At 36.0% G+C, this 25,588-nt stretch overlaps 3 protein-coding genes across 12 annotated transcripts; 1 reads left to right on the top strand and 2 right to left on the bottom strand.

The window, feature by feature from the left end:
• Nucleotides 1-1,164: 1,164 nt before the first annotated feature.
• Nucleotides 1,165-6,911, bottom strand: LOC141902339 (serine/arginine-rich splicing factor 4-like). Of its 4 annotated transcripts, none has more exons than XM_074790017.1 (9): nucleotides 6,885-6,911; nucleotides 5,957-6,125; nucleotides 5,778-5,848; nucleotides 5,374-5,505; nucleotides 5,016-5,042; nucleotides 4,123-4,207; nucleotides 2,525-2,598; nucleotides 2,061-2,174; nucleotides 1,165-1,974 (listed from the first exon to the last, which is right to left on the bottom strand). In XM_074790017.1, the coding sequence occupies exons 2-9, from the start codon at nucleotides 6,077-6,079 to the stop codon at nucleotides 1,701-1,703; spliced, it is 900 nt and encodes a 299-aa protein (XP_074646118.1). In that variant the 5' UTR covers nucleotides 6,080-6,125; nucleotides 6,885-6,911; the 3' UTR covers nucleotides 1,165-1,700. The 4 variants fall into 4 exon arrangements, with proteins under 4 accessions (XP_074646118.1, XP_074646127.1, XP_074646134.1 ...); XM_074790026.1 differs by having other exon boundaries at nucleotides 1,165-1,968; XM_074790033.1 differs by having other exon boundaries at nucleotides 4,123-4,192.
• Nucleotides 6,912-7,165: 254 nt separating this feature from the next.
• Nucleotides 7,166-14,362, top strand: LOC141902117 (dnaJ homolog subfamily C member 7-like). The gene is made up of 13 exons (XM_074789758.1): nucleotides 7,166-7,305; nucleotides 8,352-8,449; nucleotides 8,551-8,675; nucleotides 8,883-8,996; nucleotides 9,115-9,189; nucleotides 9,795-9,913; nucleotides 10,041-10,194; nucleotides 10,389-10,553; nucleotides 10,717-10,808; nucleotides 10,938-11,011; nucleotides 11,099-11,245; nucleotides 11,345-11,494; nucleotides 11,678-14,362. The coding sequence occupies exons 1-13, from the start codon at nucleotides 7,178-7,180 to the stop codon at nucleotides 11,806-11,808; spliced, it is 1,572 nt and encodes a 523-aa protein (XP_074645859.1). The 5' UTR covers nucleotides 7,166-7,177; the 3' UTR covers nucleotides 11,809-14,362.
• Nucleotides 14,363-15,225: 863 nt separating this feature from the next.
• On the bottom strand, nucleotides 15,226-23,340 carry LOC141906456 (uncharacterized). Of its 7 annotated transcripts, none has more exons than XM_074795793.1 (20): nucleotides 23,173-23,339; nucleotides 22,559-22,601; nucleotides 21,503-22,144; nucleotides 20,899-21,021; nucleotides 20,079-20,324; nucleotides 19,860-19,987; nucleotides 19,661-19,764; nucleotides 19,398-19,542; nucleotides 19,163-19,257; nucleotides 18,838-18,969; nucleotides 18,550-18,667; nucleotides 18,408-18,478; nucleotides 18,226-18,331; nucleotides 18,010-18,084; nucleotides 17,684-17,861; nucleotides 17,137-17,604; nucleotides 16,742-17,003; nucleotides 16,527-16,672; nucleotides 16,162-16,370; nucleotides 15,226-15,701 (listed from the first exon to the last, which is right to left on the bottom strand). In XM_074795793.1, the coding sequence occupies exons 3-20, from the start codon at nucleotides 22,101-22,103 to the stop codon at nucleotides 15,432-15,434; spliced, it is 3,477 nt and encodes a 1,158-aa protein (XP_074651894.1). In that variant the 5' UTR covers nucleotides 22,104-22,144; nucleotides 22,559-22,601; nucleotides 23,173-23,339; the 3' UTR covers nucleotides 15,226-15,431. The 7 variants fall into 7 exon arrangements, 6 of the variants coding, with proteins under 6 accessions (XP_074651894.1, XP_074651885.1, XP_074651863.1 ...); XM_074795784.1 differs by lacking the exon at nucleotides 23,173-23,339 and adding an exon at nucleotides 22,972-23,166; XM_074795762.1 differs by having other exon boundaries at nucleotides 21,503-22,601; nucleotides 23,173-23,340.
• Nucleotides 23,341-25,588: the final 2,248 nt, after the last annotated feature.

The following is a 25,588-nucleotide window of genomic DNA, read 5'->3' as shown; positions in this document are numbered from 1 at the left end:
ACTGATACACTGTAATTGTAAATAAATTAAATGTTCTAGTGGTCTAGTTGTCTGTAACTTCAGTGAATGTAGCTTCATCGGAAAGCATTGAATAAAAACAAGATTTATTTCAGACAGAAGCGTTTAACAATTTAATTCATCTAGTCTGCTTTAGTCCTCTGTGACTTAAGATTCGGTATTTGTCTCTACTGGGGTCGAGCCTTGGACAGACCCCTACAGGGACTGCCTAGAGAGACGCGTTTGAAGGGTTGAGACGGGAACATGCGGTCCACGGGACTGTGAGAGAGACGGTTGAGACATGAAATGCCCCAAGTTGACCAATCATCTTTATTTTTCCCAAAAAATCATGCAATTATCAGTTTTTTTCTATGAATTTGAAGAATATCACTCATCAATGACAAATAAAATAAGCCCCCAGTTCATGGGAGTAAATTTGTAGAAACTCGCAAATGTTAAACTCATGTAATTCATTGAACATTTGATTATATTTGAAATCAGCAAGGGTCAACAGTCTGGGAGGAACAGATTATTCATTATCTTGACGATGTTTTCCTTTCTCGCATTGTTAAACAATTGTTGAAATTGGAGCCGCTGGATCCTTTTCTTTGTCATGATGAGGAAAAGTTTTTTTTTACTTCTAATTATTCAAGAAGTTTTATCTTTGAAAGTTCTCCAACCATTTATCTGTTTACAGAATCCGACACTAGCCGTAGCGTTTTTAGTTCAAATGATCGACTGCGGTGGAGCTATTGTACGGTCAGGTCGAGAGCTTACAGCGCGCAGGCAACACTTTAAAAGGCCATCCCGTCGCAAGGTTTTAGTTTTAGTCCATTCATTATTCAGCATCGTTCGTTTCGAATGAATAATTGTATCAACGCAAAAGCTTTAAAGAAAAAATTATTTTTTCAAAGATTTTCAAGCCGTTTTTAATAGAACTCTTTTCTCAGCGAGTGTAGCATCCGGTAAAACCGACAAGGAGTAAGGAGTCATGTGCCACGGAAAGAATATATACATGTAGCAAATTCTTGGTATCAATCACTCAAAGGAAATCAAATCACTGAATCCAAGCCAACCATGTCCTCAATTCGCTACTGAAGTGTAGGTACTGCTTCATAGATCTTGAATTAACAGCACAGCAAAACGATACAAAAACATCTTTTCTTAACATATATTCAGTTTATTACCATATTATATTAAGATAAATGTACAACAAGGTGCAAAATATGACCCGGTTGTCACATTCATACGAACAACACAACAATATTTGTGTGCCTTCATATTAAAATACAAGTATTAAAATAGCATTCCTAAAGTCAGTCTAAATCAATTAGTCTAACAACAGATGAAGTTACTGTCACATTCATTTAATCGATAGAAATGCTACAGTTTTGCACATCCCTGAATTTAATCAAATGTACAAGGGTGCAGGATATCGTTTTTTTTTAATGCTATGAGCTTTGATGTTTCTATTTACAGGTTTTTATTTACACAACATGTAATACGCTGAAGCACAGATTATATCATCAGACTTTGCGAGTAACAAATCTGCTTTTATCTCTCTGCTCAGTATCCAATATTCGGCCGCGAAATACATTCACATGTTTGAAGTATTCACACTCGTTGAACGCACCATGCCACTAACGCATACCGCGTAGCAACTTCATTATCATACACACAGTTCAGTTCCACGAACATTAAGTTCAATTATCTTCCTTGTCAGATGCTTCTTTATCCGAATGATTCTCGTCGTGATTATGATTATTTTTCTCCGGCGACGCGCTCTTGCTGCGGCTTCTCGATTTGCTGTGGCTCTTGCTGCGACTTTCGCGTTTCTTGCTGGCGCTGCGAGATCGACTTCGCGACCGCGACTTCGAATCGTGACTCTTCGAACGACTTCGAGAACGCGAATGGCTTCGGCTTCTCGAATGCGAACGGCGGGAGCGACTGTGACTTCTACTGCGAGACCGACTGTGGCTTAAAATAGAATAATACAAGATCATTTTTTGGTCAAATGAAGTTTAAGATTCTAAGTTCTCTAGATAGCAATAACAGACACACACCTTCTCTTGCGTGGTTTATCTTCAACCAGACGAATCCTTCTACCATTTATTTCTGTATCGTCCAATTTCTCAAGAGCGTTTTTCATGTCGGAATAAGTTGCAAATTCGACGACACTAAAATGTAAATCAAAATTCAGTAAGTTGCAATTATCGTACCTTGTAACTATCAACAAGTTTCCAGTATACAGCAGAACTGGGCTAAGTCGGACACGGGACAATGTCCGACTTAGCTGATTTTCCGACTTGAAGCTGTCCAACTTACGCCAGTTCTACTGTAATATAAGACTGTGCTCAGTGAAAATTTATCAGCACATTGTTTATGTCCCGAAAGATGATGAACATCATAGCACGTAGTAAAGATTAAATTCACTCAGTGAAAAGGAGGCTAATATTTCAATACAGAAACGAGGAAAGTTCCCAGCTCGATGTGGAAGGGAAGAATTTCAATAATCAAACCAACTTACCCTTCATTGCGGTGTTGTTTGTGAGCATCTGCGTAAGTCACTTCTCCAGCTTTTCGCATGTAATCTTTCAAATCCTTTAAATAAAGAGAACAGAAAACTGTATTAAATACATGATCAAAACATCCATTTGCTCCTAGGTGGGATCTTATAACCATCTAAACTGAAGCTCTCTTTGCAGTTATCTATCACAAACTGGAAAACAGATTCTCGTAAGGGTGGATTGTTACTTAATTTTACCTGGGCCATACACTTGAGAGGGACCTATTGAGACAACAGATCAACACATAAACAAATTGTGAATATAACCAACAAGGTCCATTTTAAATGCAAGAAGAAATACAATTCTTTTCTTACAAATTAACTGTAATCAATATCAAATTCCTCTACAGGGCTCACCATCTAAATTGTCAACACCATCCACATTCAGAGAATACAAAATTCCAAATAAACTTCTACTTATTCTTCCCAGCTGAGAATCGGTGAGCCCTGTATTCCTACTGAACAACTACCTCAGTTGTTAATTCAATTAACACCATTAATTACGGAAAATTACCTTTCATTAATTAGAAGAGTTTCAATGCACAAGACCCCTCGTGCCCCTAGTCTCAGTCCTAGTGCGAGCCGGGCAGGCGCCTGGTTTGATAGCAGTAAGGGTTTCGACCTACAGAGGGCAGGCCAATCACTGACACCAGACATCACACAACACTTGCTCCCTTCTTACAGACTTCGGTCAGATCATGTAACAGGATTTCTCTGAGAGACCACGGAAGGGATGATGGACCAAGTGAAAAAGAGAACATTGCAATGTCCCTTGTGTCGAGGACATTGAAGCATGCCTTCAGAGCTACGTCACAGACATCCATCATTAGAACGCTAGTGGTGGGTGGACCATTCATAGGAATCATCATGGATTGGACTGCCAGCCCCTTTAAATGCCTGGATTTACGTCTGGCCATGGATTGAACGCATGGAAATTATCAGGAAAGCTTGACACACAAAGTTTCATCTATCTCGTCAATAACATCGGATGCGACTAGTATCACCTGGTTATGCCGGCTGAAGGAGCTAGCAAAATAGTGCAATTTAATAACAGCAGGCAAGCAATTCACATTGAAATACAAGTAATAAATTTCATAACCGACTTTCAGGTTGAATAGAGCCATTCAATCTCGAGTCATATTGGAAATCAGTTCAAATAGATCGATACATCTAGTCAACTGGAAGTCAATCATGAACTCGCAATTTACCCTCATCCAAAATTAGGATACAACAGTGAACTCTTTAATATTTCTCCGAAAATAAATCTAAACAGTTGAAATGAGTTTACTGCGCGAATCTTATTTTTAGATATCCAAAGATGCTCAATGATACGGAACTGAACCAGAAATACCCCTGGTAGCCCGAAGCTGTCCAAATTAATTGGATGAATATTTTTCATTTCCAACATACTGACAGGACGTGACATTCTTTTTCAGGAATATGAATTAATGTATACAGCAAGTATTAATATCTCACAGAATGAAAAGAATACATCTTCACAATGAAGTGTAATACTCTCATTACTGCAAGAGACAATCTCACCAGATTTGATATCTTACCTGCCAACTGACTCTCGACGATAGATTCTCCACTATAACTCTATATTCTGTCCTTGTCGGTGGACCATACCTGTCGGAATTTCGGCTGTTGATTAATAATGAATTATTTGTTAGAGTTGTTGACTAAAAACGCACAAGTACATAGCATCAACAGTACCAGCGGCGAGAACCATTCAAACCAATGGGGGAAAAATACACTATGACCTCAAACAGCTAATAACATCATTTGCATTTCATAGAACTTGTGGGAGACGATGCTATGAATTTATGCAATAGCAACAACCCTAAGATAATTATCAACTTAAAATTTTACGGAATGTTATATATTAAGGAAGACTAAGGTTGGTCTCACAACACGCTACATTAAATACTAAGCCAATCAGTAAGTGTTCACTGTGTATGAAGGAATATATAGATTGATTAAAGTAATGAAGGAAATGAATTAGAAGGCATTTATGTTTTTGAGTCGAGAGATTCACAGAGTAAATTCTGAATGATGAAAATTTTCTAATGATCAAAACAAAAACATAAATCCATTTGCAATTGTATCATGCATGCTAACACCCTAATGAAAATTCACCCAATAATGCATTATTCATAACAATTTGCTAATCGTAAATATTAGATCAGTTATTATCACACTATTGTAAATAAGTCAAGCTTAGCAGGAAATGAGAGCACTGCAATACACAGCGCTAGTTATATTTTGATGATTCAATATAACACTGAAATGATGTAGCATTTTTTTAGAGTGGACTGGTAACAAACAAAATTATATAAAAACATGGACAAATAGTAGCTCAGCATTTACAGCTTTCAAAATCTTTACATTGCAATTATGAGAGATTTTGCCATTGATTGCCGAGCTACTATCAGCCAGGGCCTCTATTTACCCCTTTGGTACTCTCCCACGGTCAGACCTGAAGAAGTCATATTGAGAAACATTAAGTATTAAGTAACACTTCCAGACAAAGTCATTAACGCTCACTGAAGGTGAAGCTCAACATAATTAATATTGATTTAGCTACAATTGTAACTAAAAAGGCAAACAAAACAGAATTAGGATATAACTTCATTCGGTAGTGACATCTTCGTCATGAGAGGAGTACGAACATCAGAAAGTACATCTTAAACATCTAGGGAGAAATAGAAACCCCAGCCAGATCAACATCTCAACCAGTCCAGTCCACGCCTAAAAAATATAGCATCAATTTCGACACGCAATGGACAGGAAAAATATAAATAACTTACTTATCGAGCCAGCTAGGACGACCTCCGCGACTATCACGACCGCCACGGTCACTACCTCGCCCACCTCGATCACCCCCTCGATCACCAGGACCTCCTCGTCTAACGGGACCTCTCGCATGCTCAATAATCACCCTGCGGAAAAATGTGAAGTAACTTAATATAGACAATGATACGAGATATGGTCAACGTTATAATGAACTAGTCTGCTGATATAAGGACTATCCGATATCACTATTAAAAAATTATGACAGTCTCTCGGTTGCATCAAGGTTCCATTATAATTGACTTAAGCCGAGGCGCAAAGTATATTGATAAATATTTGTTTCGTATAAGCCCATTCATGTCCATTAAGTAGACCAACCATTGAAGTCATTTTTTCAAAGGTTTTCCTCCCAAAAATTTACCTTTCACCCATTAAATCTTTTCCATTAAGCTCATAAACTGCATCATCAGCATCCCTATAATCATCGAACTCCTGCAATAACAAACATTTGCCATAAAAATAAGAGACGACCTATTAGACCGCGAATTATTCATGTTAATTGAAACACAAGACATCCAAATTCCACGCATTTCTACTTACTACAAAACCGTAACCATTCTTGAGTAGAATTTCTCTGATTCTGCCGTATCCTTTGAAAAACCGTTCGATATCACGTTCATGACATCGATAAGGTAAACGTCCAACGTAAACTCTGCTTCCCATATTTCAGTTAGGTATTAGACAAGGATTCTCTGAACCAAATGATCAACTGAAAAAGAATGAAGACTTTAGCTCTGACCAGAGCTTTTTATTCTAGGTGGGCAATCTTGGTAGTTAATTGTTCAGGTCCCATTAGCCTACTTTGTCTATGCTCAATCACACAAGTGATGACAGGACTCAATTATGAGACAAACAATGAGAATATTTGATGCCTGTTCAGACATGTCTGCTTGGATCACTACATGCCAACAACAATGGTCATTAACATACATATAATAAGTGCTACTCATCCTATCTTATTCCTACTGTCCAGTGCACATTCATTTCAAATTAATGAGGGGCGTTTTGTATTGTATCTTGAATTCTTTAAACTTAAAGCCTAATTCACAAGCAAAAAATTAATTAGCGCCTAAAAACAACGGACTAGTGATCAGTTACTGCACCAAGTCCAAGAAATACCGGTACGGTGGCGAGGATTACAATGACGGGAGGGGGTTAGCTTTTAATTTACAGAAGAATTAGAATTTAAACGTTGAATTTCTAATTAGTAGGCACACACCGCGGCCCCCGCTCCGGTTTTTCATTCCATTCCAAAGCCGCAAGGCAAAAATTCGTTCGGGCTTGACCAGTTAGTTGACTTAAATCGATCTCGATTCTAAAGTTTCTATCTCAAAATGAGATAAATAATGCACCTTTAAATACAGTATAATTAACGTTATATTTTAAGTGCGATCTGATCGGAAAAATTTGTATCCATCAAGCTAAATTTGGTTTATATTTGAAGAAAAATATTTCAGGTTGAACTTACCGAGCTACACACTAAACAATGGAAGCAACCTATGGGGTTTACACGAAGACGTGTCACGGAGCTCTGAAGGCTAAATTTTCTATTTTATGAGATGTTATTTTTAATTTAAAATTGAATATATATTACTACATCAAATATTTGAATCGTGTTTCTACACAATCGATTGTATTTTCAAGAATATTGCTCACCAGAAATTCTACCTAGCGGAAATTACCGAGTTTTTACGATTTATCAAAAGCGAGAAAACCCGAGCGGCTCGACCAATAGACGGCGCTGTTATGCCACTCTTCTAAATGAAAATGTCGACGGTCGAGGAGTGTGCGCCGATGAACAAGAGTACTAACCAAATGGAATCAGATATTTCTGACGGTTCCAGCGATCAAAATGCCGAATCGATGGAAGTCGACGAGGGCCCAGAAGCGTAAGTTACAAAATACCGCCTGATTTATCGTATACGTCGATGGAAAAAACGACTGGATACTTCGGAATTTGTGAAGTACAAATGCGGAAGTTATCTTTTCCAGAGAATTCTTCCTTTAGCTTTGATGACCACTTTCACTTTGAAGCTCATGCAAGCTGGTATTAATGTCGGAATATTCATTTTGATTTAACCGAATTCTTATGTATCCTCTGGTTTAAGGATTTGACGGTAAAAAGAGTTCAGGTTGGCGACATTAAATTAGATTTAGGCTCGGCAGATCAGCAGTGTGATCATATTCAAATTCATACGACTTCATTTGTGCTGTTTGTGTGTAAAATGTAAGAGTTTGATTATAACAACTGCCTTTTATAGAATTCACATTATATTATAATCAGCGGAGAGAGCAAAAAGAAACTAAATACGGTCTTCTTGTTTGTGTCATGGCTCTTAAAAAGTCAAAATTTCCATTCAAATTATTGTAGTTGTCATCGACATAGGCCTATATGACATTGTTATTGACAACTAATTGCTTAGTGATTAGTTAACAATGAAAGCGAGATAAATGATTAAAGTGTGGCGACTAACCTTGAAAACCAGAAAAACTCATGGAATTGGAAAAATCTAGATATAAATTAGGGAAAACCCGTGGAATTTTACAAATTTTACCAAAAACCTGGAAAACTCAGGAATTCCGTTGTTGACTGGGGGGGTGGGGGTGTGCATTTTTTTAAAACTATAGGCCTATGTGATTCAATGAAAAATGAATGAATTGTAACATTTGAAACCTAGAAATTTCTCAGATTCACTCGGGGGATTTGTAAATGAGCGGATAGTGGCCACCCTGATGATGATGATGCTGATGATGATGATGCTGATGATGATATGTGTGTATAATGTATATTTTGGCTTTTATAATTGGTAGCTTAAAATATTGCACAATTCTGAATGATCAGCGGATTAACCTTCTTTTTGAGCGGGTCATTTTAATTTTTATTAGATTAATAGACGTTATTTATAACTCGTGGTCTTTGTCTCTGGTTTAACAGGAAAGCATTCATGGCCGAAGAAAAGAAATCTAAAGGAAATGTCGAATATCAGAAAAAGAATTATAAAGCAGCCCTTGAACTGTACAACCAAGCTATAGGTAACCTTGAAATATTTTCCCCCATGAAAACTGAATTTATTACGCAATTCATCAAATAAAGTGAGAATTGTTATTTAATTTTTCTATTTTCAATTTCTCAGATTTATGCCCTGATTGTGCTGCTTATTATGGAAATAGATGCGCGACTTCGATGATGTTAGGACGGTATAAAGAGGCTTTAGATGATGCCAGAAAGGCTGTCTCCATAGATGATAAATTTGTCAAGGTAATTTAGTAAATTCATGAAAGAAAACAACAGCCTTTCGGTATGATATATTTTCATACTCTGCCACTGTTTTCATGCGTATATTTTCCTTCTCTTTAGATTTAGTTTTGGATGATGGTTGAAGAACTCTCAGATAATTCTTAATCTGTCTCATAAACAATTATGAATTCTAATCTGTTTTCTATAAATTATGGTTCACATTTTCAGGGTTATATAAGAGAAGGGAAATGTTTGCTGGCTCTTGGTGATGTGTTAAATGCTGAAAGGGTTTATGAACATGTTTTACGCATGGAACCCGAAAACAATACAGTCAAAGAGGACGTAAGTAATGATAACACAAATTTGGTATACTAGTTTGATTTGTAATAAAAAAAAGTTGATATGATAAAAAAGATTCGATGGCAGATATATTTACCACTGTTTCCTATGTTGATTACAGATACAGATCACTCGATGTGTTAAACAGTTCGAAGAGTCGGCAGAAAAAGATATACTAAAAGGAGACTACAGAAGAGTGAGTTATTGTTTTGAGCACATTGACACTACTAAGGAAAACTTCCAAACCAATATGGTTTTTCAAGGTCCTTGAATATCCTTGAATTTGAGCAAAATACCCAAAAGTCCTTGAAAAACTCCTTGAATTTAGAGAAATAAGCAATTAGAAAATTTTTATGTTTTAGACCAAGGTTGCCATAGGTCTCATGTACACACAGATTCCACCGAATTAAATGGTTTACTGAGATAAACAGTAACGATTTAGGAGGAATCTACAGTAATGGGGATATGAAAGTGATGAATACACTCCTCAAAATTTGAAATTTTCTCCTTGAAAACTCCTTAATAAAAAAGTCATTGAATTCGGGAATGATTTATCTGTAGGGACCCTGGAATAGAAAATGAACTGATTTTTATTTCAAACTCCAATTTAACTGACAGTTCAGGTTCCTTCCTAAATATTTAAATCAAATACAAGCTCGCTTATTTTGGTCTATATTAATTACATTACAGTCCAGATCCAGTTCTACTGTGGAGATCATTCAATTTTATCTTAGATCAGTCAAATAACCCCAACTTTGTATGGTGTGATTTATGATTTACAAAGTTTCGTGTCTGTTGCAGGCATTGTTTTGTATGGACCGGTGTCTACAGCGATGTCCACAGTGCGTTCGTTTCAAAGTGAAGAAAGCTGAAGCCCTTTGTTTTTTGAAGCGATACCCGGAAGCAAGGGATATCACAAAGTAAGCTTAACTAGCATCAGCATCATCATCAATTATAGCCTAGATTTATCTGGAAGAAATGCCGCAGATTTTTCTCTGTTTTTTACACTTATGATATAAGGCATAATGTGAAATATGTTATTTTCAGTGATTTACTTCAGTCGGATTCATTAAATGCGGACGCTATTTATATACGTGGATTATGTTTATATTACGATGACAACGTGGACAAAGCCTTCCAACATTTCCAGCAAGTTTTGCGACTAGCCCCCGATCATGTTAAAGCTAAACTCATTTATAAGGTTCGTATAGATACTACAAAAATAGGTGGCCGTCGCCCTTCGCAATATCATCATAATTACCATGGTGATAAATCCTATTGAAATTAATTTAACCATTAACGCGTCGCGGCGGGGGATTTACGAAGGCAGGTCAAAAATATGTCGGCAATCATACGTCATGTCAATCTATCTGTTTTCTTTTTTCTTATGTTTAGAAAGCGAAACTTTTAATACAAAAGAAAGAGGAAGGAAATCAGGCATTTAGATCAGGCAAATTCGACGATGCTTATAGAATATATACGGAAGCATTAGAAATTGATCCTCACAATATTTATACCAACTCTAAACTTTACTGTAACCGAGCAACCGTCTGTGCGAAGGTTAGTATCTGCGGGTTTCGATATAGATTAGTAATTGACAGCTGGATGTCATTGCTTTATTACAAGATAAACTCGTTAATTAAAGATATAGATTTTTTGGGTGTTCCAGCTTATTGTCTGACAATAAGTCGCAATGATAACGATATTATTTTTTTACACGTAGCTCAATAAGTTAGAACAAGCAAAGGAAGATTGTACGCAAGCGATTGAATTAGATGGAAATTATCTTAAAGCTTATCTCAGGAGAGCTAAATGGTAAGATTCATAGCCTTCGATGTTGAAATAAACTGCACATTTTAATGTTATTTGAACAATTCTGACCTATCGGCGTTGTTTGAATCTCAAGAAGTTCCATGCTTGTGAGTGTGTTGGATCTCTTCGTAGTTTTATGGATTTAGAGAAGTTTGAAGAGGCAGTGCAAGATTATGAAAAAGTCTATAAGATAGACAAAACTAGAGGTGAGTATGACTAATTTTACGAGCATTTCCCTCAGTAGGATAGAGATGCTCGTTCAATGATGTATTGTATTATTTTGCCTTGTTTAGAAAACAAATCATTGCTGGATGCAGCTAAGTTGGAATTAAAGAAAAGTAAAAGGAAAGACTACTACAAAATATTAGGAATTGAAAAATGTGCGTCTGAAGCCGAAATAAAAAAGGCTTATCGAAAACGTGCTCTGATTCACCATCCAGGTAAACAGATAAAATCATCTTATATGGATAAACTACCATTTAAAATAACACTTCACTATCAGATAATTCATAAAACCTTTGATATGTTTCATATTGCAGATCGTCATTCACATGCAACAACAGAAAAACAAAAGGAAGAAGAATTAAAGTTTAAAGAACTTGGTGAAGCTTATAGTATACTTAGTGACTCTAAAAAGAAATCTAGATATGATAGTGGTCAAGATTTAGAAGAAATGGAAGGTGGATTTGGTATGTTTATATTTCTGATTCTCGACATATTCAACTTGCATCTTTGCTTTGATCAGAATATAATAAGATTCAAAACACAATGCTTGAAACCATTTCTTCATTTAGAAGAAATATTGAATATCGAAATGGCTGAGCGTTCAAAGATTTATGCAGCTACGTGATTGATATTCTTTCTGTTTTCAGGTGATATAGATCCGAATAGTATATTCCAGATGTTCTTTAGCGGACCGGGAAATTTCCAGTTCAGTTCCGGTGGACAACAAGGTGGTTATCATAGCCATGGGTTTCCCGGTGGATTTTCGTTCCAATTTTGACGACAGAAATCCACGTATAAAACATAGATTTAATAGATGAACAAATGAGACAACGAATCAGTTATGTGTGTATATCTCTGTACACTTAATAGTCTCAGGGGGATCATAGTCATTATCACCTACTCCCTCGTTAAATGACAGAAGTGCAATTCACACGCCACTAGAATGATGGTTGATAAATGATAAGTGTATTGTGATCCCTGCAACGCAGAGTAAGGAAGTCGTGATGGAGATCATGCAACAGGACACTGAAATTTTCATTGTCTATGTGACAATATCAAATGCATATTGGATGGTTCTCTTGGATATAATCATGCCAAAAAAACATTTCTCAATGGAATGTTTACATGTTATGTTTCCACTTGTCACTCAACTACGTGGTTGCCATGGATCACTTTGTGTAGGTCAGACAGGACAGTTCTTAAATCAACCGGCAGGCCGGCGTGTGTATATAGACCAGAATAGGTCTACAGTGTAACACTTTTCCTCCCTCATAAATTCATGGTAAAAATGAAATACCCCATGGAACCTGATACATTCAAACAACAAAGCTCCTATAATATCATGATTCTGATTAACCTGATATTTTGTTTTGTATCAAATTTCATTTCACCTCATCTAAACCTATTTGTCGATGTGTGATAATTAAACATAAGCAGTTTTTTCTTCTATTTTTCCAGCCATTATAACTACCATAAACATTTTTGGGGAGTTTTATTGGAACAATAATATTCATAAAAAGGGCACTTTTCCAAAATTTCTGGGGGGAACTGGCCCTGCTATGTGCTGCTCTGATAGGAGTCATGCTGCCATGGCCATTTTCCATATGATTAAGCCATATTGTTGGGCGAATGCAATATGTGATCTACATGGCAGATCCTTTAAGCTTGATCTTTTGTTGTTTGTTTATGTATGGCAAGTTTCCAGCACTGGTTGGCAAACAAACTATGACATCATCACCTGCAACATGTCTGTAGTCGCCCCTCAGCAAAACTTTTTCAGAATTTCCTCTCCTTGTTTTGCTAAAACTGTAAATACCAGTGTGTCTGCCATGTCACCTTCGTTTCATTACCTCCTGCATTATGTACATTTATGATTACAGTGCATAGATATATCCCCAAACTCATTTCATTTATTATTGGGAAGGTTTTAATCGGCTTGTTGGGCTTTTTGATACGCATGTAAATGTATGATGATGGAAATCGAACCAAATCTATAGACTGATGCAAGCGTATGTCTCTGAATGTGTACTTGTATAAATTTGTACATATTTTCCTGAACTTAAGACATATGCATATCACACAGAGGTTTACTTGAAGAGATGAGCGAACACCGCAACTTTAATGTGATATGGTTATTTTTATTTTCTGTAGGTGTTTGCGAGAATCTGATAGGATATATTATTTTCGTTCACATTTTCCAGGCCCAGTTACACAGCCAAGATTTCTGTTCAAAAGTGGGTTTCAATCCCATGGCCAATTTTGTTACTGGATATGTATTGCATTGAGCTCGACCTAGTATAATATTTCAACTGTTGTTTTGTAAAAATGAGTTTAGCCCTTTAAGTCTTAGCTATGTAACTGGCTCTGTGTGAAATGCTTTTCACGATTCAGTCAAACTTGCGTACGTCGTCTCACATTACAAGCTATATTATCACCCAGGCTGAATAGATTTTAAAATCCTGTTTTCCCCTATTTTAAATGCTGCAGGATATTTTCCGATTGTCTATAGTGAAATTCTGGCGATTATTGAAAACAAAAAAATAAAAACTATTAATTAAAGTAAGAATCGCTAAAATTTATTGGGAATGTCTTATTGGAGAAATCCTTATTCACTCTCAATAAGTAAGTTTTATTTTCTAACTGGTACATTTAGTCACTTATACTCTTAGCTTATGTAATTGTTTTTATTTGTATGACGTCCATAAGGCTACCAACTGACGTGAGTTCGACTGTTGGATCTTAATTATTGGTCGGGCATTATCAATTGATAATGCCCGATCTGTTGTACTCGCAGTTCATTTCTTGTCAGTCAAAAAGTTGTGATTTTTTGCAACTAATTGAACGAATATATGGGCATCTATTATAACATATAATTCATTACTGCTTTAAAGAAAATGACAATAGAAACAATTCATTGATAAAACCTAAAATTTACAGCCTGCTAACTAATGAGCATGTATATCTCTTATAAGGAGAGTGAATTATATTGTTAAAAATATTTAATTTTTTACATGCTATTTATATATGTGTAAATAGGTGAATAATCTGTTGATGTTTGCGGTAGTTTCGTGCTATCTTCAGCCACTGACTAGTAGTTATTTGTGTTCATTAATGATCCATTAGTAGAGATGTGAGGTTATATCGGTGTCAATTAGATTGTTTTAAAATCTGATGTGTATTTATGAAATCAGTAATATACATGTATATTCAGAAAGTGTAAACACCTACTTCACACATGCGCGCACACTCCAAGCGGTCACGAATAACCAGGATTCATGTAACATCTAGTGTAATCTGATAATGAATAAAGTAATTGGATTTATTGTATAAAACTTTTTCTTTCATTCTGAAGTCGTGGGCTTCCTTATTAGTAGAGGCCATTTTTTTGCTTGGATGACCAATTTTTTAACAGCCATATTTCTAGGGGAGAAGGGAGAAAACATTTGATAACATATTTTCTGACCTATACCACTGGACAAAATAGCTCAAGCAGGGTCAGGGAAGACATTAAGACAAAAAATTCGATGAAAATATGTATTATAGTATTATAAGAGTAGCTGTGATGACCGGATTTTCCTGCAAGTGACTAACTTCTTTCCTGCATATCTGGCACGTAAGGCTCATGGTTACATATTTCTTTAACTTGGATCGACAGATTTCTAACAGCCACATTCTTGGGAGAAGCGGAAAAGGATTTCATTTATTCCATTGATGGATCCATCAAGTTATTTCAAAGAAAATGTCTCGCTATTCTCTGTTGAAAATCATTGTCCTCTGAAAATTCACATCGTCAAAGAAGGTTGAGGCAAACATCCCCCTTAACCGACACTGGACCGGTTGCTCTAAAGTTGGTCAGAGTAAACTGGTGGACAAATGCCATGGCTACAATTTAAATTGTCACTAGCATTTGTCCACCAGTTTTCAAGTTTTATCAAAATACTAGACGACAAAATGCAGCCTTAAAAGAGTTTAAAATTAATCAAGAATCAATGTCCTTTGATGCAATCTTGAAACAAATCGCAGGTGCATAAGAATATCCCAAAAACAACAGCTTGGTGAAGTTACGTCAAAATACAGCTAGAAACCTAAGACAAGATTGACTACGCAGAAAGACAATCCTGATTCCAGTGTGCTCGCCTTCTATATTGCAGGTGATGAAAAACTGAGAAAGTCCAAAGAATAAAATATACTGTAATCTAACAATTTATTGCATCAGAATTTTTATGAATCAGTGTAAACACATATAAAGAACACAATAACAATTGATGAAATTTACAATTCATTAACATCTTTTCGTATTTGTACGTATATACAAGTAGTTAAGGAAAAAACAAATCAAGTGATTGCAAATGCTTGGTTTGGACGCAGTGAAAATAACTGACATTTCACGTCATTCAGTGCTTATTGATCAGTAAATAAGGCAGGGGTTTTACCTCTGACTTGATTGGTCAAAGCTGTGAACTGATCCTGTAAAGTTTGTATATCAATAGTTGATTTTTCGAATCGACTAATCGAACTAGCGGTGATAGATATAACAGGTGAAGGTGGCCGATTCGGTTGTTTTTGTTCACGTTTTTGTTTGATCAGTTTTTCAATCGTTTTACTGTTCGTCATTTCTTCAGGTAATCTACCATCTAATGTTCGTACGTTTAAATCGACTGACTGAGACATCTGAAATAAAGAAAATTGTTGAATGATTGACCAAACTTTCTATTACTAAAACTGACCAATATGTATATGAACTCCTGAAATAGCTCTTGGGTAATAGACTTTTTAAATAGCTTTGTTACAATAAGGTATCTACCAAGCCCTTTCGAGGAAAAGGCACACTATTGTTAATGGCACGCTATTATTACCTTTGGCAGGATATACCAAGCGATTCATACCGTATGAATCGTTAAGTATATCAATATCTAATTGACTAAAGCATCAATGTTTGGATTTATCATCAGTATACAGTAAGTCTTTAGCATGTCTCACTAAAAACCTTGGATTAAATCAGTGTGTAAAAGTGATAATTACTTTCAAAATTCTAGGTTCAAAATGTTTGTCAAATTTGGTCCATAGAATACTTTGTGTACCGGTTACATCTTGGAACTTAATAACAGTGGTATAAATTTAAATCTTTTACCATCAGACGTTCTATGATTTTCTTCCTGCCAAGTTTACAAGCCAGATGAATTGGACCAATGCCTTCATTGTCTTGTATATTAACGCAGTTCTCATCAGTAGACAGCAAAGCCGCAAATATATTAAGGTTATCACCATATTCTATAGTACGATGAACAGCAGTTCGGCCATTTCTGGTATTCGTAGCACACACATGACTGATTCGATGACCTGAAATTTAAGAATTTACAGCAGGCATTTATTTATTTTCTCTATTTGTTCAATAATGTAGGCATATTTCCATGGATATGAATGCATGAATTTCAATAAGAATCACGTATTACATAAACAGCTGGTATAAACCTATTTAATAAACTTACAGCTCACCTGTGAATATTGAAGCTTTGTGCAATGTAAGATTCTGCAGATATGAGTCCAATTGTTGGCTGGATTCTGATTTCTCATTGTGAAGGTCAAGAAACGTCTTTCCGTTTCCTTTCATCGAATCGATATCTTCAGCTGATATTACTCTTCTAAATAAAAAGACATCATTTTAGAAAAACCGCGCACAAAAATGAACCAAATTCCTGAAGTTTATTTACCGAAGGTTTGAGGAATGATGTGCAGGGAGTTCTGCTTCAGATGCAGTTCGTTCTCTTCTTCTTCTTATGTAATCTGATGAACTATCATAACTTTGTGTAAGATCTGCTATCGTCTCTTCTGTATTCATCCGCGATCTCGGTGTCTGGAGCATTCTGTTCACATGATTTTGGTTGATTTCTGTTGTCACAGTGTACGTCGATACTGGTGTCATAAGATCATTTCGGAGGTCTTCATATCGAAAATTACTTGCACTCCTTAATGCTAAAACAATAAAGTCACCTAAAACTTCCTGTAACTTCAATAAGCATCATTTCAGAAGGGTTTATTGCTATTTGGTTACATGTATAAATTTTTCATAAGAATTTTTATGCTTCATACAGATAGCACATGTTACCTGTACCAGCTGCTGATAGCCTAGTTGATTGACGACTGAATGTGCTTGATGCCAAGAATGAACCTTCATCAGAATCTGCCCCACTGTCTTCATTGTCAGTGTCACTTTCATCAATTAAATCATAAAGCGCTGACTGTAGTAAAAACTTCACTGCATCTATCCGTCCTAGTCTACACGCTATCATTAATGGTGTGTCACCCCATCTATCACGTAAATTGTGATCAAACCGTGGCTGCCATATGCACTTCAAACTATTGAGCTTCCGTTTGTCATCGATGAAGTTAATAATCTGTCGAATTCTTTCATCTCTATGTGTCTCTAATAGAACTTGTATGCCTTGGTATTCGGGACACTGGAATAAATTTCCTGTCTGATCCACAAGTGCTGTTGTTGCCCCATGTTTTAGCAGTAGATTCACTATCTTACTCAAACCTACAGACAATATCAAAATCAACCGAACGTTATGATCTTCAATCAAAATAAATTGAGAAACTAGAAGAAGATCAAGTCATACCTCTTTCCGCAGCGATTTGGAGACTAGTTTTACCTTGGTTATTTACAGCATTCACATACACTAAGTTAGGTTTAGTTTCATTACGCTTAACAACCTGAGCACGACTAAACTGTAACAAGTACTGAACAATTTCTAAATGTCCTCTTTCACATAATACATGCAGTAATGTATTACCAGAATTTGGATGTTTTTTGGAAACATTTCCACCAAACTAAAAAGTAAACAAACATGAAACCATCAAATAAACGAATTTTGTATGTAGATAATGATATGTATCTACCTTTTAATAAAATTATACTTATAAAGTTCAAATCTTATGATAAGAATTAGAAAATTAAAATAAGAATTTAATACAATACCTCATAAAGCAAAGAAACAACTTCTAAATTACCATTTTCACCAGCCAGGTAGATTGGCCAATCGCCCACTCCACTCTGTAATCATTTAGTAAAAAGTTATTTGTATTCATAGGTGTAAATAGGTTGTAACCCAAGTATCTGTTCACAAGATCATACTTGTTCTTCACCACATTGAATGAGTTTGGAACTAGCATGCGAATCAATATAGCTACTCACTGTATTGTTAACATCGTCACCATCTTCCAATATTGTGTATAGTTTACTGGCATCACCTGTGAGAGCACATTCAAATAGTTCACTATTTACTATTTCCACTTGGCGGCTGTAAAATATTATGCAAATTCAATGTCAAAAAGAACTTTCAGGAATTGGTTTCTTACAGTAAGATGAACCCATACCTGTATTTAGCTCTTAGAAGCAGGTCTCGAATGCGTTGATTTGAACAAATAGTTAATGCTTGAGGAAGGCCCTGGAACATTACGATCAATTGTCTCAAAGAAACACAATTTTTGGTGTACAGATGATCATGCCTCTACTCACCACAAGACCTCTTCGACAGGAAAGTAGTTGTTCTAATACATCATAATGATTATTTTCAACTGCATAATGTACTGCCAGCTTCTTAAATATGTCTGGTATACCAGCCTCAGCATCATGTCTAAAATATTTAGATTTAGATTTTTAAATATTTAGTCCTTACATAAGAATCAACCTTGACTATAGTATTTGGGTTGATCAATTCAAAATATCCAGGTCGAGTCAAATTGTAGGGCTATTCAATACTTTATGTAACCACAGTTCTATTACGTTTTTTTCATGCAGCACTACCTCAGTAATTCACGAACAATATCTGGGTGCCCAACCATACAAGCCATAGACAGTGCTGTACGGCCACTTTTTTCATGTTGCGCATTGATCGGGCAACCTTCATATTCAATCAAGAGACATAAATCTTCCACGCTGAATAAGAAAAGGGTGGATAATACTTCATGATTCAATCTCGGCCTACTCGACATGTGTCTTTACTACCCATCTAAATAAGTTTTCATTAACTTCATCCTTTTTGGTTAAAAAAATCGTTTTCTTCATTTCTTAATACAAATTGTGCGACTTCAATTATTGTTGTTATTCATCTGCTTTTTCGATGACTTACTTGTTGTTTAAAGCAGCTGTCATTATGAGTGTATTCCCAAGATTATCAACACAGTACAGGTCAGTTACTCTCAAATTAGCAGACTTCATGTCTCTCTAAAAATAATGGTTTATTCTATTAGTATTTTAAACGCTATCATATAATATACCAGTAGTTCAAATGAGGAATCTTTTTGAAACCTGAAAAAAAGGTATCCATATTTTTTTATCATCTCTAAAATGGCCAATTGATTTACCGTCTTCAGTAATTCGCGTAAGCATTCGATCCGTTGTTGTCTGTGAGAAGATATGATCTCTCTGCAATCCATGCCACAATGATCATCGGGTAGTCGGCCATAATAATCCTCCAAATTATAATCAGCTCCACGTTTTATGAGGCAACTGAATAGATAGAGATTTTACTGTAATGTGAGATAAAATCAGCAACTACCAGTTTAGTCCTATGGAATGATGGAATGATTTTAAAGATCTATCAGAAAAGTATTCATTTTCAACTCACTTGACAATATCAGCATGATTATGTTGGGCTGCATAATGTAAAGCACAACGTCCATTGATTGGGTTTGGTGTATTAGGATTTGCGCCTAATATACATAACATAACCTAGTAAAGAATTATAGAAAAACACGGAATCGATTGATAATGTACTTGCATAACTAATTGATTTTCCAACCAGGTTATAAGTGACTTGAACATACATCTAATATCACAGCATTTCCTTGACAGGCTGCAATCATTAATGGTGTCAAACCTTCATTACCAGAGAGCTCAATGTCTGCTCCTTGAATTCGGACCAGAGATAACAAGAGCGGCATCAATGAGAGTCCTAGAAAAGAATAAATTTAATTCATTAAAACAAACTGAATGGAATTCACGCAATTTCTACAGCGATGATGATACTGGTATAAAACACAAACCTCCCCTGGCAACAATATGAATCAAGAAGTCTCCATGACAATCAACCTCTTTGTTGACATCGAATGCGGAAGTCTGCAGTCTGATTTGTAAATTGTTGTAACTCCGAGGATTCAATACTGTCTGAAACATCGCCTCTTTCTCGTGCAAACTGACAGGTTTTATTGAAAATCTTTGCGATTTCATCGATCGTGATGGCAACAAACGGCGGGTTTTAGAATCATTGCATACCTGGTCAGCTGTTCTACCTGAAACACAACCAGTCACTGAATGACTCTAATTCCTAGAAAAACCAGAATATCATTCAGTTGTTGAGGCCCCAAAGGAAACCGATCAAAAAGAATTATAATTTATCTTGACAATCAGTTACAACCTATCATAGTCATCGATAAAAGAAATAAAATGAATGCATTGATAATAAAACTCAAGATTTAATACAGTGCAAGTAAAGTGAATTGAAAGTGCCAAACTGGTTTTTCTGTTTTTCTTTACCAACAATTTTTCCTTATTATTTCCTTAAATGATTTATTACCCAAATAGTCAGCTAAATCAATCTAATCCCAAGTATTGTATCGTGAAATTTCACCCCTGCTAACTTTCAAAGATATTCTTTTGCCAAGCTATATACGGGTATTCGAAAATATCAGTGAATTGAAACCAGTTCATTAGTGAAAAGTGTTTCCTCCTTTACTCAGCCCATTGGATCAGCAAAGTAAGTGAAGCAAGATTTTGAGATGATATTTGAACCCACCAAGTAATCTACAGAGACATGTATACACCAAGTCGCAAAATCTATTGCAGTTTTTGCCTCGAATGGCTTACCATATTTGTCCTGCAATTTCATTGATATTCCTGATGAACACAAATATGACACACATTCGTCATTTCTGGCAATACATGCCAAATGTAACATAGTATAACCATCCTCAAACCTTTGATCCAAACCTTAAAAATTTGGAAAGAAAAGAAATTATGCAAGAACTCTCCAGACTGTTCTCTATTTTATCAAAGTAATAAGCACATAGGTCTATTGAAAGTCTGCTCCAGGATTTATTTTTATTCCTTATAAGTCCTTATAGCAATCCAAGTCCAGGTGCTCTCAGAAGCATATTTTGGAATGAATAACCAGGAATAGCCCTCTCACCTCCCTGGAATAACACAGCAGCATATTAAATGAACAACCATAATAAGCATTAAAAAAACAATTGAGAATTTTTTTCACATACAAAAATGCTCTTAGGAGCATGAAAACCTACAATCGCTTACATGAAAGGGCAACTGATATTGACAGGAAAAAATAAATCGCTGTAATATATTTTACTATACCAGAAAAGAAACAACAACTATCTAACTTACCTCAAAAAATCTAGATCTTTAATCCAAACACAAAAAGAAACTTCTACACTATAAGATGAATCGTACTTACCAATAATATGAAGATCCAACAATGATTTTAAGACGGACACCGGACCACAGCGTATCACTAATTTACTAATTTCTAGAATCGATTTTCTCAATGATGTTGAATGATACGCCTCCAATAACAATGCTGGCAGTACATTTTCTTTTGGCCATAGTGATGTAAATTTGATTAAGTCATCACCATGGCTATACGTGTTAAACGTTAAACTCGGTCGCCAGAATGTATTACATATAGCTGATGCACTTTCTTCTGAATGGTGATCGAGTAAATAAACATTTGTGCTGCTACTTTCGGAGTGCTCAAAAATGTGGCGCGGTTCTGCCATCAATGGGGCAGCTATTTGAGGCGTGGGTTTAGATCGCAGAATTGGTGAAGCAGAAGGTTCGTTGACATTTTTGTTAACATCCGCATCTGGTGTGATGATTTGAGAAACGAACGTCGAAAGGGTTTTCCGAGCTTGTTTGAAAAATCCATCCTGATGACCGTTCGACGATTTCTCAATATCGCGTGATGAGACATTTTCATTCAGCTGCTGCTGCTGCATCTGCTGTTGTCTTCCACGGCGAATTCGTCGTAGCGAATTCGTAATATCCTCAATTTTCATCGAACTTTCGAACTGATCTCCGATATCTGCATTGTTTATTTCTACAATAGAGAAATCATCGCTACAACCACTCCCGGACGTATCATCTATTGATTCAGTCGTATGATTGCAGCTGATTCTGTTCATTGATGGCTGATTTGGATTGACACAGAAATTACCAATTACACGCGGATTTACGTAAATCATTTTGAAATCTTCTATTCAGAAACAGTAAAACAGAGAATCAAGATATGAATCATTGAAGGATCAGTTTCTTTGAGTGACTACATGGAGGAATAATTGATTCAGTTACTATGATCATTTATCAAGCGTAGTCAATTTGAATAATTGATGCAAGCAACATATCTTGATAATGTCTTTTTCCAATGAATTATCCATGCTTCTATATCATGTACACCTGCTGGAATAATTAAAGGAGCTTTTGGGTATGATCATATTGATGCGTAAAACATTACGTGAAGAATTCTCATGATGCTTTCACCATTTCAGCCACTTGATCTGTAAAAAAAATCAATTGAATCGACATAAGTCAATGAGGATGTTCAGACCCAGCTTAAAAGTTGACTTAGTTTTGACCCTAGAGTTTGAATAGTTCATTCCAATTCAAGGTAATATCAGGTTTTTTGGATATATTGATTGTAGGCCCATAGACTTTAATTAGATTTCTGGAGAGACAAACACACCAAGTATGGGCCAAGGACATCGTGTTACCTTTCCAAAGGAAGCCTGATGGCATATATACCTGTGCATAATTGCGCTAATTAGACATACATAATATGTCATTACACAGCATGCATAAACATTAAGTCTTTTACAACTAAAATAAATGAATTTATATCAATGATTTAAAATATTATGCCTTTCATACCATTCATTCATTTTATTCCTATCCATTTTAGTTCATCAATGTCAATTTGTGAGAACTCCAACCAGGTTAACCACTGACTATGGTAGGTACACACTTTGTAGGCCTAGATGTTCGGTCAAATCTTACAATAGAAACCGATCCAAGCCATACGAAAGGAAGTTGAGGCTACCAGAAATTCATGAGACTCAACACACAACATACCTGTTCTCAATGCCGTCACATGAAACTGACTCTTAGGAACGAAAACCCAGTGTATCTTATCAACCAAATATTGCAAGGAAATGTATATTATCAAATGTGGGTTATCATTTGTCAGTCAAAACAAACAGAAAACAATCAATTTTAGGGTTTGGTGAATTATCTTAATACATACATGTACTAAGTATAAGCTTTTACATTGAAGTTATTTTTAACAACCAAACCCATTTTGCAAATAGAAATTACGAAACTGCTAGCTATAAGGGTCATTATCAGCGCAATAACAATTACATAGGCAACGCGCAAGAACACTTCAACAAGTGGTGACAACGCATGTAAAGAAACCAGTTTCATATAATGAAAAAACCAGGTCATGATGTGAACCCAGAAGTTATATCTAACCCTGATAGTTATCAGTAGGCCTACCCAAGTAATTTTCAATTAAAAAAACCCATGGGACCTATCGTATTTGGAAATATACAAATGAAATTTTATAAGTCTAATCTTCTTATTTCTGGAAATTAATAGCCCTGTCCTCTGAAGGAATCAATCACACCAAATAGAAATTCAGGGAAAATGGGTATGAAAAAAATGAATGATCATTAATCGATTATGATTTAGTAAAACCAATGATTAATGAACTGGCAGCGAACTGGTAATTATTAATTGATCACGGTAGCGAATAATTGCAAAAAGATAAAACTGTGTTTCTTGTAAGAGTGTAGGCCTTAATCAATCAGATAATAAGAAAGGGCAAAGTCCTTTACTACATCTTATTCTTAGATCTACGTCGTCGTCTTCTTTCCGATTCAAATCATTGATGTCATTGCAATTAAATTCAATAAGCTTCCTTTGAGCTTCCTTGAAATTTTCAGTAACAAACAAGTAGTTGACATAGATGATATGACGGCGAAAAGCTGTAGAGAATTTCATGTTAATTTGCCGCTCGAAAATTAAATCGGGTAGAACTGTAGGACATATCAAAATATAGAAGTGCTTTACTATAATAGGTCACTTGCCACAGATGATTATTCGGAGTATACCTTGATAGCAGTTGGTGTGCGGGTGCCTCCATCGGCGAGCAGCGACCAGCAAGTGAGTAAATCATTTTTTTCGTAGAATGAAATGTACCAGCCGAGTGTTGTTGATACTTGCCCAGGGTCCCTACGACTTCTTTATACCTTAAAAACTTTTTATTTTTTATTTTAAGATATGGATTGCCCTGGTTAAATGTCGTCTGATTCCTCCGTTTTGATTTTTCCCCATAGACCCGGCCACGACCTCTCGGCCGAGAGTAAACCAGGGGGTTTGGATTTGAAATCGGAAATCGAAGTACAGATACATTCGTGTGATCAACGGTCGAATTTACAACATTTTTTGTTTAAATCGCAGTACATAATTGGCGGAATTTGGGTTCCGGTACCGTACATTCAAACAATCTTCCATCCATCCTAGACCGACGACTGAAGTGTGGATTAATATGTTGGCTGACTAATTTAGTACATCGATATTTTTTAAATGACTATATCACAAGACAGAAAATGCTTTTAATGTGCTTGAAACTCCTTTAATTTAAACAGAATGCTTGAAACTCCTTCAAAAACTCCTTCTGAGAAATAGGCAAATAGAAATGTTTGTAGTAGTACAGTAAACTACCGTACGCCTTCGGCATCAGGATTTTTTTAACCCATTTAGGCGGTTACAGAGTTTAGTTGATAGCGATGAAAATCTTTGAACTTTTGAATTGAGGGCCGATGAATACCGCGCGAGCGCGTCCGGGGAAACCAAGGGTACACCAGACAACAAGCACCCGGTATAGTGGTCTCTTAGAAAAAGACCTGATTTACAATAGCCAACGTCAAAATCATTTGATACAGTCACCTGCTGAAAGTGGGAAATTGGGTTATCTAATAAAAGACTTGAATAAATGGAGTCCCAAGAAGATGAGGTCCAGTGAGCGTCTTGGAAGTACCAAATATACTGATACTAGTGGCTGTCAAAGCACTCAGAAAGCTAGCGGCACATTAAGAGACATCTATTTGATTATCAGGGTGAAGTGTAAATGTTCAGGGATAATTGATAAAACCTCAGGGGTCGATGAACAAGCGCCGTTCGATGAGTGAAGTTGTTTTTGTCTGAGGAGAAATGGTGAGTAATGGAAACGTTAATAGCTCTCTGTAGGTAACCTCAGTGGACCAGAGACTGTAGACCATAGTTTGTCTTTAACAGTTAACGTATGCGATTGCGATGGTTATTACTCCCGGAGACCATAAACTACGCGTTTCTGAGATTGCACTAAGTGATCGCTTTTCTCATCGAGAACACAGTCAGGCTAATTCATCCCTTATACCCGGTAAAGCATTGTTATCGTCGTCGCACTGATATTCGTTTCAAAGACATTATTTAAGTCAACTTTGCC

Source organism: Tubulanus polymorphus, chromosome 1, assembly GCF_964204645.1.
Source record: "Tubulanus polymorphus chromosome 1, tnTubPoly1.2, whole genome shotgun sequence".
Classification (NCBI taxonomy): domain Eukaryota; kingdom Metazoa; phylum Nemertea; class Palaeonemertea; order Tubulaniformes; family Tubulanidae; genus Tubulanus; species Tubulanus polymorphus.
This window is presented reverse-complemented; position numbering and strand designations above follow the sequence as displayed.